Below are 16,198 nucleotides of genomic sequence, written 5' to 3'. Positions count from 1 at the left end.
GGGATTTAGTTGAGAACAGATACATTTAAGATGTCATTTTTTCCACAAATGATAAGGTATCAGAATGAGGTCCGACTGTGAAAGGAGAGAAAAGTCTTTTGGGTCAAAAGTAGTCTGGTTTGTAATTACCCCCTGCCACACGTCCTAGCAATGGCTTGCTGGGTACTATTTATGTAAATAGAAAAATGGTTAGATATTAAAAGTTTCCAATAGAGTTAGGAAATTTAATTTTATCATTTGATAGGAACGATAGATCATTAGACCTTGAAGCATTATGTTAATGGAGCAAAAGTTGGTGGGGTTAATGCTTTAAATGCATTTTTTTTAGGATTGTCGTTGGTCCTGCTTGGGAGAATGAGGCTGTGAATATGATGAGACAATGCTGGAGAGTGCTTGAAGCCCTTGCTTGAAGAGTGTTGCAGGCCCCTTGATCCTTGTGGTCATTGCTGGCTTCCCTTGGAAAGTAAGATTTGGCTTGCACGGTGACCCTTCACACTTTGATCGCTGATTTGCAGCCGTTTCTCATTAAAATCGATGCCTATCATGCAAGATTCATATGTTAGGGGAATTTTGAAGGTGATCTCATGTCTATATAAGCATTCAGTGACCTCTTCTATGCTCACATGCCTTGAATTTGCATTTCTTTGTGTATATCTCTAAGATAGTTTTTCATATCTCAGGAGTATATCCATTGTAAATTTACTGTATTTACTCATGTATAGGTTGAACACCAAACTTAAAATTTCCATGTTTTACGTATCTCTTTTTTAATGTGACACTTTGTCTTTTCTTTAATTATCAAATGCTGCCAAGGTAATTCCAGTTAATAAATTTTGATAATAACTGGTGAGCTTTTGTTACATTTATGTACTCAAGTGATAAGGGTTGAAGTAATTATAATTTAACACTTTTAGTGGTAGTTATCAAGTTGTTTAATAATTTCTATTTATTTTGTTTATTTTAATGAAATAATCGCCCATTATCATCAATAGTGACATTTTGTGTGCATTCCAAAATTCACCCTAAATGCTGTCAGAACTGCCAAAACAGTATGGCCCCAATTTTTTGCTTTTATCACGGTTACTGACACAAGCAGTCAGCAGTGGTGGCATATTAGTATTAGCTCTTAGGGAAGTCATAACTCTTGTCATAGTGGTGCTAAATGCAGTGCATTTTGGAATGTGACCTTGTAGAAGTTTAACTTACATGATAAATAACATTTTTTTTAACTTACTCTAAATACCTCCCAGGCAACCCTTAATTTTTTTCATAATTTTGTATTAAATTATTGACACAAGAATTTTTGATAACTGTTTTCTCTCAGTAACTCCATGTCATTGATTTTAATTATTAGATGTCGCTTTCTGAAATAGTTTCATGGCAAATGCCGCCCTTTGCTGAAATACGATTTCTGTTCAATAAATACGCGAACTGAGGCCATAATAACTTTACTTGCAAAATTTAGTCTACATCAATTTTTCCCCCTTCAAAGTACCCTTCATTCGTTGCTCTGCACTTATTCCATCTTTTTTTCCACTCTTCAAAGCACCCTTGGAAGTCCTCGGCAGTTAGGCTTTTTAGTTGTCTCGTTGTTTCTTGCTTTATTGTGTCCACAGCTTCCCAGTGATGCCCCCGTCATCACATTTTTGCATTTTGGGAATAGGAAAAAGTTGCAGGGGGCGAGATCTAATTCAAATAAGGAGGGTGATCAAGAATGGTGATTTTTTTTCAACAATTTTTTTAAACCCAAATGTTCGGTTAAAATAGTGTTCATTGTTGATTTTCCTAAATTCTGTTCATCAGCCATCATTCGGACAGTTTTTCGACGATCGGTGAGGACAATGGACCGCACTCGATCAATGTTGTCATCAACACAGGTTGTTGAAGGTCGTCCCGGCCTTACATCATCATCCATGGTGTCTTTTCGGCCATCTTAAAAATGCTTAATTCACTTGAAAACGGATGTTTCCTCCAGAGAATTATCACCATAAAAAGCTGTCTACATTTTAGTATCTTCTTGATAACTTTTACCACACTTCGCCAAAAACTTGATGTTGATTAATTGCTCCATGATTATGTCAATTTCCATTTCCAACGAGCTGTAAAATCAAGGACAAGAGAAACTAGCATAACTGGCACGATACGCACAGCTCGACGACCCACCAAGTACAGACGGCTCATTGGGTCTCAGGCATCTAGTGTCGCAAGTGCTCTAGTCTGCATCATGGCCGTCAGATTGCACCAGTTCGCGTATTGAGCTGACTACATATCTTCCTTATTTTCTTAATTGAGCTGCTAACTTAGTCATTATAATAGGAGGAGAAACTGAGTCCTTCTGCCCAGTTCATCTGTGCATTATTTTACGTGTGTATTCATGGCATGTGTCTCTCTGTTGCAGGTTGTATCAACTTTTAAAGGAAATACAATGTGAAAAGAATAAGCAGACCCTTTTGTTTGTGAAAGCAAAGAAGAAGGCACTGATTCTGACCGAAAACCTTAAACTTGCAGGGTAAGTTAGTTCTAAGATATGTATTTTGTGCGGGTGAAATTAGTATAGTATACCTGTCTTTTAGATTTAATCTCTGTGCATTTTTTTGGTTGAAAAGAGGTGATGCAATGCTGCTGATTGTAATCCAGTGGTCTACATAACAAGATTCTATAGCTTCGACTTGAGTGAAAGTTTTGAAGTGTAGTGGCATCTGGGTCTGAATATCCCCATCGAGACAAATTATTTTGACACCGTGACGTTCTCTTGTATGCTCATCAGAAGATAACTGTTCTGAAGTATATATATATTAGAGCATTTCCAACAATTTCGCTAATTTGGTCAAAGGTAAACACCCTGGGTTCAAATCCCGGGGGGATCGAGATGGTGCGGGGGCTAACGTACTGGCTTCCCACCCTGAGGGCGTGGGTTCAAATCCCGGCGGTGTTGAATATTTTTCAGAGGTATCTCGATCCCTACTTGAGGTGCTTTGTGGAGGGCACTTTGAGTGAGTACGCCGTCCGTCGGATGGGACGTTAAGCCGCGGACCCCTTGGCGCCTTTCGTAAAGAGTAGGCTAATGCCGACGCCGGGTTTCTCTCCACCCTTCATCCTTTCCTGTCCTTCCCCTATGGCGCAAATGACCTTAGCTGTCGGTCGCCTCCCATCAAAACTACTACTACTTCAAATCCCGGCATTGTTGAATATTTTGCAGGGGTATCTCGATGCCTACTTGAGGTGCTTTGTGGAGGGCACTTTGAGTGAGTACGCCATCCGTCGGATGGGACATTAAACTGCGGGCCCCTTGGCGCCTTTCGTAAAGAGTAGGCTAATGCCGACGCCGGGTTTCTCTCCACCCTTCATCCTTTCCTGTCCATCCCCTATGGTGCAAATGACCTCAGCTGTCGGTCGCCTCCCCTAAATACTACCTACTACTCTTTTGAAGGAATTTGAAAATTTGTTGTGAAACAGAACATCTCAGTAGTTTAACTGGCCAAAGTATTAAGACATTTATTGAGAGATCCACAATCCACGAATTTCAGCGAAAGAAAATGATTTTTATGCAGCATAATTTCTCGAATTTTAATATTGGTGTTTAATTGGTCCATCTCGAGCAAGTCTTTTTGACCAATTTTACATTTTTCTATAATAGTCCATATCGATATCCGTCGTTGTACATAATTCTAATCTGTATATTTCAATGCATTATTTCCCTCATTTTTTATTTTAATCATTCTTATTTCTTTATCCTCCCATCTTTTCCATCTCTCACTGGCAATTTTGTGGTTACCGCATCAATTCAGCATGTCTTATTTGTTCTCTGTGTTCATTGGTTACAGAGAAACGACCGTGTGTTAGATGCTTTTGTGTTTTCATCAGATTTTGATCACATTTCCATTATATTTTAGTATTTTCTAATGCAATTGTTTGCAAAATTCAACTGAATCGATTTTAATGTTTATGTGTATTTACCGTGCTCAAAGTTCATGTTTTGTGTGGATTCATTTGCTCGTTTAATAATGAATTGGTTACCATGCGTGTATAGGTTAAACCCCAAATTATTTCTTGAAATTACCATTTTTTTCATATCTTGCGGATCTTATTAACTTTGTCAAATGCATGTTCTCAAGGAATAAGAGAAACTGAAAGAAATATAGGGAACCACGTAATAACTAAAAAAAATATCATTCAACACATTTAACTGTGGCAGTCATATGGTAAACAATAACTATTTTGATTTCTAATGTAATCGATGGTATTCGACCATTATCATTGATTGGGAGATTTTGAATACATTCCAAAATTCACAGTCAGTGCTGCGAATACTGCCATTAATAGTACCGCTGCAATTGTTAGCTTTAAAATGCTGTGCTGCTACAAGCAGTCATCACTGGCAGCAATTGTAAAAGCCATCGCATTGCAGCAATGGCAATGAATTTCACAATGTGACCTTTAAAAAGTTACATCTCATCTTAAATAACAGCTTTTTTATAACTAACTATTAGTACCTGTCTTGTGCATAGGTCAAAATTTGATTTATTTTTTTCATTAGAATATTTTGTTTAGAGGACAACCTATACGTTAGCATTTATGTTGACTCGAATTAGAATCAAAATGGTGAGTTCATTTGTAAAAATGTTGGAAGTGCATTGCTACAGGTCTAGAAATACATAATCAAAATATTTAGATGAATTTATGAGTGATGAAATGTATTTCATTTGTGATTTGTGTTTTCTTCTGAGTCCTATCAAACTGATCAGCATTTATTTTAATGGTTTTTTCTGTCAAGATGTATTTTTTTTGGTCAAGGAAAATATTGTCGTGAAATAAGAATGGAAAACTCCCTTTTACATTTTTTTAATTTATCTGCTATTTTATAATATTGGGATCATTGATTTACACCAATACAGAGAACTATCATAGTAAGGATGAATTGCAAAAAAAAAAGGATCACTGATATGGATTCATATTTGTGGTATAATGCCGATTAAAAGATTGCAGTGTTGATAGTTAATGACTAATTCTTCACATTGTAAAACTATGTATTTACTTGCCTTAAAGGAAGATATGAAATTCTCAGGGCTAATGAATGCAATTAAAACGATAATGGGTAAGTACAGGTAGTACAAAAATGTTTTATTTAAAATATTAATTATTTTTGGCAACTTTTGATTTTTTTTAAATCAAAAATTTTTTAGAAAGCTTAGGTATTTCGAAATTGTATTTTGTGAAAAAAAAGTAGATTGAAGTTTCGGAGCTTTTATTTTCTTTTCGATTGTATTTTTATTGAAATTTTTTAAGTGCCGGGAAAAGTGTATCACGATAATCCGCCAATGGAATTGAGAGTTTACACTATACACATATTTATAAATATTTGTTGTTGATGCTGTCTTTAACAATATTGAAACCACCCATGACCAGAATAATTTATTTAACGCAAAAGGCTTCATAGTCAGCAATAAAAAAAACCATGTTATCATTACTCACTGTAACTTTTGGGTTTTATACTACTTTATCCAAATAAAAATGAAAGGATTTTATTCAATTTTCCAATTTCGTGAAAATGGTGTCTTTTTAGAACTACGAATGAAGCCCTAAGGAATTCATGGGCAAGGCAAGTGTGAAACTAGGTATATACCCTGTGCTTTTTCCTCTGTTAGAACATTGAAATTGTTTAAAAAGGTAATTTAGAACTTAAATATGCATCCATGAATAAATTAATTAATTAAATAGACTCCAAAAGTAGATGGAAAATGTCACTAGCTAAGTCTTTAGCAGAGGTTGTAAACCATTCATTTTGAAGAAATATTTATTCAAAATTCAGATAATTAACTGTATGCATATAAACCTTTGTGAACCTTATTGGGATGAGAACTGTGAAGAACATTGTGAGAGAGTAGAAAGAGGTACAAATAAACTAACTTGTTTGTGAAAATATCAATAAGGTCTTGGGAACCATAATGGACAGAGGGAAAAGGAACTGGCTGTAAACTGGCCAAAAGGAATAGAATCTTTCAAAAGTAAGACTATGGGTCCTTTTGTTTTCTTTTTTTTTTTAAGATTCAATGTGGAAGGCTTTCATGCTGGCAAGAAGCAGAAGGTCAGAGAGAAAACTCTAAAACGTAAGCAGTAGCATGTCATTTTTAAAATTATTGTTATTTTTTTAATCTTGAGTTTATTTTTCACCATTGTTGCATAGGTAAAATTTTTTGAAGTCTGGTCAGTATCATTGCTGAAAGTTATTTGTCAAATGAGTATATTTATTCATTCTCCTTTATTGTGAACCATAATTTTTCATATACTTATTAGAATTTTGTGATTGTAAATATAGAACTGTAGATTGTGGAGAATGGTTACCATTGATGATATAATAATTGTTTCCATCGATATACTATGTATAAAATGAATCTTGATCTTTATAAATTCTTTGATAAACTTCTCTTCTTAATAAAAATGGCTATTCTGACTCTGCAACCCAGAGAAGGTTAAAAAACAATTATAATTGGACAGGCAACCTGTATTTGGAATTGGTGATTCACCTCTTGACTTTAAACAATCGGAATAAAAAAAAAATATATATATATATATATATATATATATATATATACTCATTCACATAGAAATAGATATAAGGAAAAGGGATAGAAACACGTATAAAGGACGAACTCAATAGAGGTGGGGAAGGCGGAATCAGGCAAATCATGAGTGTCTTTGCCTGGCAAGTGGAAAGATCCGGAGTTCAAGTACCGGTCTGGGAAATATTTTTACACTCGTGATTTGCCTGATTCAGCCTTCACCACCTCTCCTGTGTTCGTCCTGTATGTGTGTTCCTATCCCTTTTCCTTATATCTGTTTCTATGTGAATGAGTATTTGTTTGCCGTTTGGCAGGATTTCATGTTTGAATGTGTGCGTGTGTGTGTGTGTGTATGTATGTGTGTACATATATATATATATATATATATATATATATATATATATATATATATATATGTACACACACATATATATATATATATATATGTACACACATATATATATGTATATATACATATATATTTAGTTTTTGTGGTTAGTTTATTTTGAATATATTTTCTAGAATTAATCCCAATTGTCCAGAATATACCTGTATAATCACAGCATGGCTCAAAAATGTATGTTTTTCATTAATAACTCAATGTTTTCTTATAAGTATGATTTGAAATTTTTATCTCAATCCAAGTTAAACTGCATTGTAATGTTAGTGAGTGAATACGTTCTGTTTTTCTGGTAATAAATAATAATAATTATGTCAATGAATAAAGATTTGTTAATCATCATGTAACAGTTAGATGACATTCTGTTGTGGGGACTAGTTTTTTTTTCAATTATTTGTCTGAATTATATTAAATTATTGCTCAAAGTATTTCTTAGCTGAGGAAATCACATCAATTCATGCACGTTTTCAATAAAAAACACCAAAGATTGAATGAAAAATTATTTTTTATGTTCTAAAATATATTTTGATTCTCATAAGTTTAAAAGGAATACCACCTAGTTGGAAGTTAGGTTAATTAGAGGTACAGTGGAAGAAGTGACTATCTTGTCTCAATCTTGCTGTGATAAAGATGTTGTATTATTATTATTATTAGTTTGCTCTTACCCTATTTGATTTATTAATTTATTGGGTGTATGGTGTAATGATGCATTATCACAACTGATATTTATATTACACAGGATATCTGGTGATAATTTAAGATTGGTGTACAGTTTCTACGCATCAATTAATTTGTTGTTGTATATTTCTGTGAAATTTTACAGTGACTTACATTTGTGCTTGTTGCTGCATATATATTTCTAGTGTGACATTTATTTCTGTGATTTGTTTTCAGTCACTCAATCCTCTTTCTTTTTTATCTTATGTTATCCATTCCTTTGATTTCAGAATTCAAAGCAGGCGAAATTACAACGCTGGTGACAACAGATGTGGCTTCAAGAGGATTAGGTAATTTGAAATGTTTTTGTTTCACTTACGATAGATGCATTCTTTTGGTGAATAAAAATGGAAATTCACTTTCCATGAGATAATTGTGTTACATAGTGTAATGTAATCATTGAAATTATAACGTTTTTTAAATTTATTTTATAAACAATTGAAGGATAAAGCACAAACTTGGTTTCCCCTGAGAATAAACCCCCATTCTTGCAATATGACCCTCACGTTTTGCAGCAATTCAAGCGGCACTAATGATCACTTCCTGTTGTTTTTATTACCTTTTTTCAGATATTAAAGAGATTAGGTATGTGATAAATTATGACTTCCCGAAGGTAGTTGCAATCTATGTACATAGAATAGGACGTACAGCAAGGGGTAACAAACATGGAACTGCCTTCACTTTCTTCACCGATAAAGATTGGCACCAAGTTGGTGACCTGATAGATATTTTGAAGGATACCAATCAGAGAATACCATCAGATCTATTGCAGGAGCCAGTCACAAGTAAGTTGTGTTTGAATTTTTTTTTATGTTATTATTATATTAAGCTACCTTACTTATAAAAATTGAGCGTGTGGCCTGGTGAAAGTATGACTAGGTTTAATTTGAAAATCAGTATGCATGCATGTAATTCACCGTCAGTACAAGAAGTGAATACATACCATTTTTAAAAAAAAACACTGGGTTGTAAGATGGTAGCATATTAGTCCCATGGTAATATGGTTTTCTTGACTGTTTCATGATGTTCCTTCCTTGATACAAAAGCTGATTCTTTTATCCACTAAGAAGTGCGTACCCTTAGCTATAATCTCCTAAATATGAATTGAACGCAGCCTTTTTTTAGCTCTGCATTTTCCTCCTCTTTACAGATTCCCTCCCTACTTTTTTTTATCCTTTTGTCTCTGATTTTTGTCTTTGTACCACGTAGAACCCCCTGATTCACTTTCTATAAAACACTCTTTAATTTAACCTTTATAATTGTTTTAATTTATTCTTACTAATAAAGGTCTCAAACTACTGAACGAAAGTTCTGTATGCAAACTGTTTTCAATCACTCTTTGAGTTTTATTTTCCTAAGCTTTCATGATGAAATTTAGTACTTAAATAAACTTACCACCTTTGTCTCCAGTGCATGATATTGGATGTACATTCTTCATATAGCACTCCTCTCAGAATACCTGTTTATACTTATGCATATCCCCTAAATAGTGATCATTATGACCAACAGGTGAGATGCAATGAGATACCACAAGATGTAATTTATCAAAACTCAACATGCAAGGCCTTAGGCAACTGGGTGTTAGACTGAAAAACAATCTCCCTGTTGAATTAAGGAATGCCAACTCTGATTCTGATCTTTCAAAATACAAAAACTTAGATCAGTTTCTCTTAAAAGATTCCTTCTATCCTTTATAGGACTACCTAAATATGGATATAAAGAATTGAAACTATATTGTCTTAATTTCTAGTTTACTTTAATAACTACATGAGGGTCTTGATCTTTTTTTTTCATAATTCTTTATTAGCAAGGGGGTCACTATTTATTGTCATTATTACATTTCTATAATGCTTTTTATGTATATATCTTTTGAATGCCTCCAAAATTCTTTTGTTGTATTCTGTGCTTGTGTTACGATACGAGCTTATGTAATATTTTTTGTGCCTTATATCTAAAGACATGATTTGTTTTATCTCCCGACATATTATTATAACTTTAATTAAAAATTAAGGTCTTTCAAGGGAAAATGTTCACAGTGATGTAACTTGCCGGCATGGACATTAGGCACAAATAACATAACTCAAAGTCTATATTGCATGTATATTGTTATCGCTACCCCTGGAAATACATTTTTCATACACTTTAAGCTCGAGTTATGCCTTATGTTTTTCACTTTTTTTTTGCGTATATTGCAGTCTTAAATTTTTAAGTCTTTAATTACTTAAGTCTTAAGTCTTTAATTTTCCACATTCACGATTAAAAATAGTGATGGTTTTCGATAAGTGAAGTATATTAGTGAGACTGCAATACTTGGTGATACCATTATCTGGATTTCATGATGTGTGAGGGTTGTCTGAAAACTTTTCGAACCCAATATAAAGATGGTAGCACTCTTGAACAAAAGTTGTGGAGAATGCATTGAAAGGCATGCGTTGAAAGGAACTCACCAAAATTTCAGCCATTTTGGACACTCACAGCTGTCGTTTGACAATTGTTTGAGTGAGTAGTCGTGAGGGTTTATGTGAAAATAGAAAAAAATTTAGTATCAAGCTGTCATTAAATATTTGTTTTTGAAAGTCAAATACGCCAATGGGAATCAAATTTGAGTTAGATGCTGTGTATAGGGACTATGCAAAATTATTTTATGACTTTGAAATTTTTGTTGTTTTTGCTGAATTTAAATGTGTCCGTACCTGTTTGGTTGATGATGGTTATTTGGGATGAACAAAAATTGCGACAAACCTGAAAATATCAAAATTTTATCGTCAACATCAGTCCAAATCAGTGAGTAATTTATTAAAATCTACACTGAGAGCAAACCTATAAGTATTTTGTGAAGAAATTGTGTTAAGGATATGCATGTTATAGTCTTGTATTCATTTTACCATTGTTTCAATGTAATCTCAAATCCATGTCATTCCAGAGCCTGTATTAGGAAAGAGGAAAAGGAAGAAATGAATTGGAATGCAATGGGGACATTGAGGAGGTGTGGTGAGTGGAGGAAAGTGATTGTGATCCACAGAAGAGGTGTCTATAACCGCATAACTTGACCATAACATTGGGTTTCAGGCTCAGTGCCTCAAAAAATCTGGCACAATAAGAACAATGCTTTGGTCAATATAATTCATGCCAATAACCTTTTATGTGAAGTGATTCAATGCTTTAAATGGCAATATATTTTATATTTACCTGTTGGCATATTCAAGGTTCCTAGTTACTATTTTGTTCCTTTTCTCTTAATTGAAAAATGAAATCATTTATTACAGTATTAATTGTAACGTTTGTATTAGACACATGCTCTCTGTGATTGTTCATTGACAGAAAAGTGAATTTTTGTTGCCCTATGAGACATAGTACAAAGTATTTTGAGGGAGGAATAAAATTTTGGAAATGTGTATTATATCTTCTAAAATTATAGTTTTTATAAATGTTTTTCTCTATTTCTACATGCTTTTGCTGTTTTCAAGGAGACTGCTATAGATGAAATTGTTGATGAAAGTAACGTCAGGTAGTTATGGAACTTTCTTTTTATTTTTTCGGGGCACTCACACCCCTGATGCTCCCTCCATTAATTTTCTTTGTGACAACATTCGGGGCTTGTTGAAGCATGAAAAGATTTAGTGCAGGGTATTTTTATGAAGAAAATAAGAGTTCACTTGTTGGAGAAATCTGTTATGCTGTTGTATTTTGTATACAAGTGAAGGTTTTTGTTTATTTTTTGAGAGTTTGAATAAAATTTTTCCTATTTATGTGTTTGTTTCAATTGAATCAACCTTGAGAGTAAAATATGATGCTGGTAAGTACATTTTCAATATCTGAGACTCAAAGATCTTCAAATCAACTTCGTCCAAGTAGTTGAAGGCATGATGTGGTGGAATTCAAGGTTAATAAAGAATGGATAGTAGCAATTTTCCACTTGATAAGTTTGATTGTACAACCGGGTTTTAATGTATTATATCATTTGCAGGTCTGAGGACCTGAAAATGATGTAATACATCGAAACCTGGTTATACCATTAAACTTATCAAGTGGAAAATTGCTACCATCCGTTCTTTATCAACTTTGCACTGCTTTGTTTTCATCTTGAGGCCGATCCTCATAATTCAATCCTTGATGCTGATTTTTTTTATCGACTGGGAGGAGTGTAATGTTTACCTTTCTGCTATCTTACCATTTATTTAAATACCAGACCTTTTTTAAGTTTTAATTTGCCAATCGAGATTGATAAATAAAAAACTACTCTTATATCATTCAGGTTATTCAAAGAACTACAGGAGATTTTCAACCCTAGCTTTTATCAGAGCCATGTGCTATTATGCATCGAAATGTAGAATTTTCAACGCATAAATCAAGGGAAATGATTTTTACGCTTTGAAAATTCTGCATTTTATTTCAGATTATTATTACAGATGAGACAATTTTTATAAATTCATGTAGTGAAAAGGTGCTCGTTCAACATAAGTGAAGAAATTTTCTTCCAACCTTACATTCATTGTAATCACAAATCTGCAACTGAATTAACATGAGTGGAAGTAGTACACACTGCAATTGGATGCATGAGCTTTGTATTTAAGGCATGATTTCTACTTACCCACCCTTTCGTAAGTCTAACCTTATCACTATCTCAGGAATTTTGCTCTGCATCGTTTTTTCCATCCAATTCTATTGTTTCTTTCCCTTATTACGCATACCACTCCTCCACCTTGCCGTGAAGCATATATGTAGGTTTGGGTACATGCTGTCAGATTTCATTTACTTGTGGATGATAATCTCATTAGCCACAAAGAGGGTGTGTTTGATTGAATACCTTGGAAATGTGTGAAGGGGAGATAAATTTGTGTTATTTGTCTATTTATGTACTACTGACTTAACGTTATGGTCATTGAGTGCATGGATGAAAATAAAATTTATCTGTCAGTAGCACATCCCGTCTTCTTGTCTCTATGACCTGGGTGATGTGAGTTTCCCATCTCTAATTACATCGTAATTTTGCGATACTTGTCAACCTGTCCTTTTGCAGCAGCCAGCTATAGGTGAATAAAGTGCTTCTGTATGTTTTCATTGCAATAGTTTCAATTTAATATGAGTTTCACAAATGGGAGGCACTGTGTCGAAAAATTTGTTTTTTTTTTAATTTGTCATGATGATAAACAAGTCATGATGTCTATGAAAACATTATGACAATATTCCACGGCATTTCCAGACAAAGGTTTGTGGTTTTTCCTTGTTGTTTTACCTCAACTTATAATATTTTTAATCAAAAACTTCATTTGCCATTAGATGGCTAAATACAACAGTAGATATTGTCAATATTATTAAAAGCACAAAACAGTGCAACTATATACATTTTTATAAATGTCACTGGAGTGTTAATTCACAATGTTCAGTCTCAAAAAACTCCACGTAGATAGAATGTTTGGTTAATGGCAAATGATGCTTGGTTTTGAATATTGAAATGTTGGTGCTAGGTATGGGTAGCTAGAAGTTAATAAAATAATATGATGCCAATTCATTTAAGCAGATCTTGGGTTTCAGTCAAATGGGAATATTATGTATTTGGCTTGTCTGTTTGGTGTTTCATAATTATTCGTATTGGACCTTGTGAAGGGATTAAGAACATTTTCTTTCACATCACATGAGATAACAAATGTATAGGGTGCAAACTTCCATACAGTTAGCAATGTGCAAAGGTTTTCAGTGATCTGTAGGATCTGTATTACAGATTATTCTGAAAACTTCTTTTGTAGGAAGATAAAAGAATAGACACTGGAGATATTTCCCCATAGTTTCACTCCTTGTAACTGTTGGAAAGTCCACAGTTGGAAATAGAAAAAATGCATACATAATATGCATTAACGATGAATGCCCCCAGTAGTGATATTTTCAATTTACTTAATAGAAATATGGAGAGATATTAGTTGGACTTTGTTATGGTTTTGCACACATTTAGGAACATCACGATTGATATGCAATTTCCCAGGAGCCAATGTAGATTCGGATCTAAATATACCACTGATGAAGTGTAATTTCAGAATCTATTGGATAAAACAGGCGATGGTTTAGGAAATGTAATGTGAAATATTTCACCAGGATGACAAAAAAGGAGTGTTGAAGTAAAGAAAGGGAGGTATGTACAGCAGAAGAAAGATTCAAACGTATCAAAAAAGGGAAATGCAAAGATAAAAATAAAGGTGTAGGAAATGGACGAGGGTAGAATGAATCGCAGACAAGATGAAAGAGGGAGAAATGGACGTTAGATTTAAAGAAGTATAAATAACTGAATAATGAACTAAGATGGAAAACAAATTGACAAAAAGAAGCATGCTGAAAGATGCAGTGCAAGGATACGGAATGTTAGCGTCTGAAAGGAAAAATTAGTGCTCTGGACAAGAAGGTGAAATATTTATCAGGAAGCAAGTTGGAAAAATCCATAGAAATAATCAAAGAAAAGTCAGGATAATTATTAATTTAACAAGGGTGGATTCAAGAGAGATTGTAAGAATATATAGAGGAACTATATAACTAAGACATTTGACTTGGATGAGGATATCTTAGGTCACAGCATATTTGAAGAGATAGAAAGGGCATTAATGACATTGAAATTAAAAAAGATCATAGGGGTAGACCACATTCCCACTGAAATACTTAGGTTTGGGTAAAAGTGGGAGGAAGAGTTTTTAAGGACTGATTTGTAAGTAGCATTAATGAGGGAGGAATTTGGCCAAACTGTTTCATCAAATCAGTATTAGTTCCTATTCCAAATAAGAATCAGGCAGTCATATGTGAGGACAATGGAAAAATACGTTCAAATTTGTGTGCAGCTAAAATTTTAGGGAAAAGACTGCAGTTTCCACTATCACCAGTGCTTTTTACTGTACATGAGGAATGTTTAAAGATGCATGGGAAATACTTGAGATGGGAATGAAACCATATCATAGATTACCAATAGGTTTAAAAAAAGGACCCATTGATCAATGAAAATCATGAAAATTCATACAATTTTTTCATACTATTAATCACAATGAAATTAGTTATTGAAATAGAAAGGTAATAGTCTTTATTTGCTTCTCAAGTCATAGGTAATATACCTGACAAGAAAAATAATGAAAACATTTTCCCAATAAGGCAATATGTTAGGGGTTTAACACAATAGGTAAATGTGCCTTAGGTCTGGTTAGGCAAGAAAAGTCCTGTAGCTCATAGAAATATTTTTTTTTAAAAACACATAAGTGAATAATAAAATGCAATGGTAATAAAAATCAGAGGTTTATGACTAATATTGGACAATATAAGCTGGTATTTTTCATGATCAACATATGAGTCACATGCCAAGTCCATTAGTTTAGAGACAATACAAGCCCAAGGCATCTAAGCCCCTTACCATGCAATACCAAAAGTCAGCAGTTCTCAGGGTTAAACATGGGGTCATATGTTCAAGGTCAGCACTGCAAATGCCTCCCTTTGCCTGTAACACTGGATTGCCTTTAATTTTATAAGAATAGATCAGTTCATTTTTTAAAAGGTCTTACCCCCTGAGAAATAACAGGTAGGACAGTTAAAGTAACTGGCCCACTACCCTGTTATTGTGTTACTTTCACACACCTGGCTTGGTAAACTTTGAGCCCTAACCTCTCCTGACAAACCCAATCTACAGGATGATAATACAGTGATTGCGTCATTACTAATAAGGATGACTTCAGTTTAGATACTTACATTAAATGAATAACTGCATAAAAAGAAGGAAGAAGTTAGCCAAAATTAAATATGTGGTAGACCTCATCAAATCACTTCCAGGTTTGATGACAACACATTTCCAAATTATTTTGGATTCATTGATCATTTTGCATACAATGAAGTAATTTCACTGGACATTTTTAAAATGAACAAATAAAGCATAGATAATCCACAGAGAATTTTTTTACGCAAAATAATATAAATATTCATAAATTCCGTCAGATAATTTTTCAAGAAATCAGGATCCACACACGGGTGGAAGTGAGGGTGCTCAGTTACGTCACCCAGAAACGAACCCAGACCCTACACTGTATCCCAGCGCTTTACTTCAGACTATCTAGTTACCGAATGGACAAGTTGAAAGTACGGGTACTCGTCCCACATCAATCAACCTTACCTTAATTTTCGAGGTAAGAAAGCAATAATTAGCATTATATTTGTTTTTCCTAAATATTAAGGGCTACGCAGTTCAATTCAAATTTAAGGTTTCCAACCCCTGACGAGCGTCACTAAGCACTTCTCTAAACAAGTCTTTTGACTGTCTACAACTACTTTGGAGAGAAAATGTGTTTACTTCGCCTGTTCGCTGAAGAAAATATGCCAGGTTATCCTAAAAAATCTTCAATTTAACTTGGGAAAAAGAAGGTAAACAATAAAGCTGCTATTGTGAAAACAGAGCACTACTCTCGATCGAAAAAATGACTTATTTTCAACTACGGTGATCAGAAGGCCAAAAGCATGTTCATTACAATGTCTCACGTTGGCGTAACTCAAAGTCTTAGGTAAT

General features: G+C 33.8%; 1 protein-coding gene across 2 annotated transcripts in view; it reads left to right on the top strand.

Annotated features, from left to right (window-relative positions):
• Window positions 1-11,392, top strand: part of LOC139700576 (probable ATP-dependent RNA helicase DDX5) — a 24,305-nt gene extending 12,913 nt beyond the window's left edge. The window contains exons 8-12 of one of the 2 annotated variants that reach the window (XM_071599109.1): window positions 2,399-2,509; window positions 6,046-6,107; window positions 7,908-7,967; window positions 8,247-8,462; window positions 10,601-11,392. In XM_071599109.1, the coding sequence (XP_071455210.1) occupies window positions 2,399-2,509; window positions 6,046-6,107; window positions 7,908-7,967; window positions 8,247-8,462; window positions 10,601-10,635 (484 nt within the window). In that variant the 3' untranslated portion in view covers window positions 10,636-11,392. Of the gene's footprint in view, window positions 1-2,398; window positions 2,510-6,045; window positions 6,108-7,907; window positions 7,968-8,246; window positions 8,463-10,600 lie in introns of those variants that run through there. The other variant, XM_071599110.1, reaches the window with a different exon arrangement.
• The last annotated feature ends 4,806 nt before the right edge of the window (window positions 11,393-16,198 follow it).

The sequence above is a fragment of the Hetaerina americana genome, unplaced genomic scaffold, assembly GCF_022747635.1.
Source record: "Hetaerina americana unplaced genomic scaffold, ioHetAmer1.1.p SCAF_1, whole genome shotgun sequence".
NCBI classification, from domain to species: domain Eukaryota; kingdom Metazoa; phylum Arthropoda; class Insecta; order Odonata; family Calopterygidae; genus Hetaerina; species Hetaerina americana.
The sequence above is the reverse complement of the archived record's forward strand: the minus strand, read 5'-3'. Positions and strand labels throughout refer to the sequence as shown.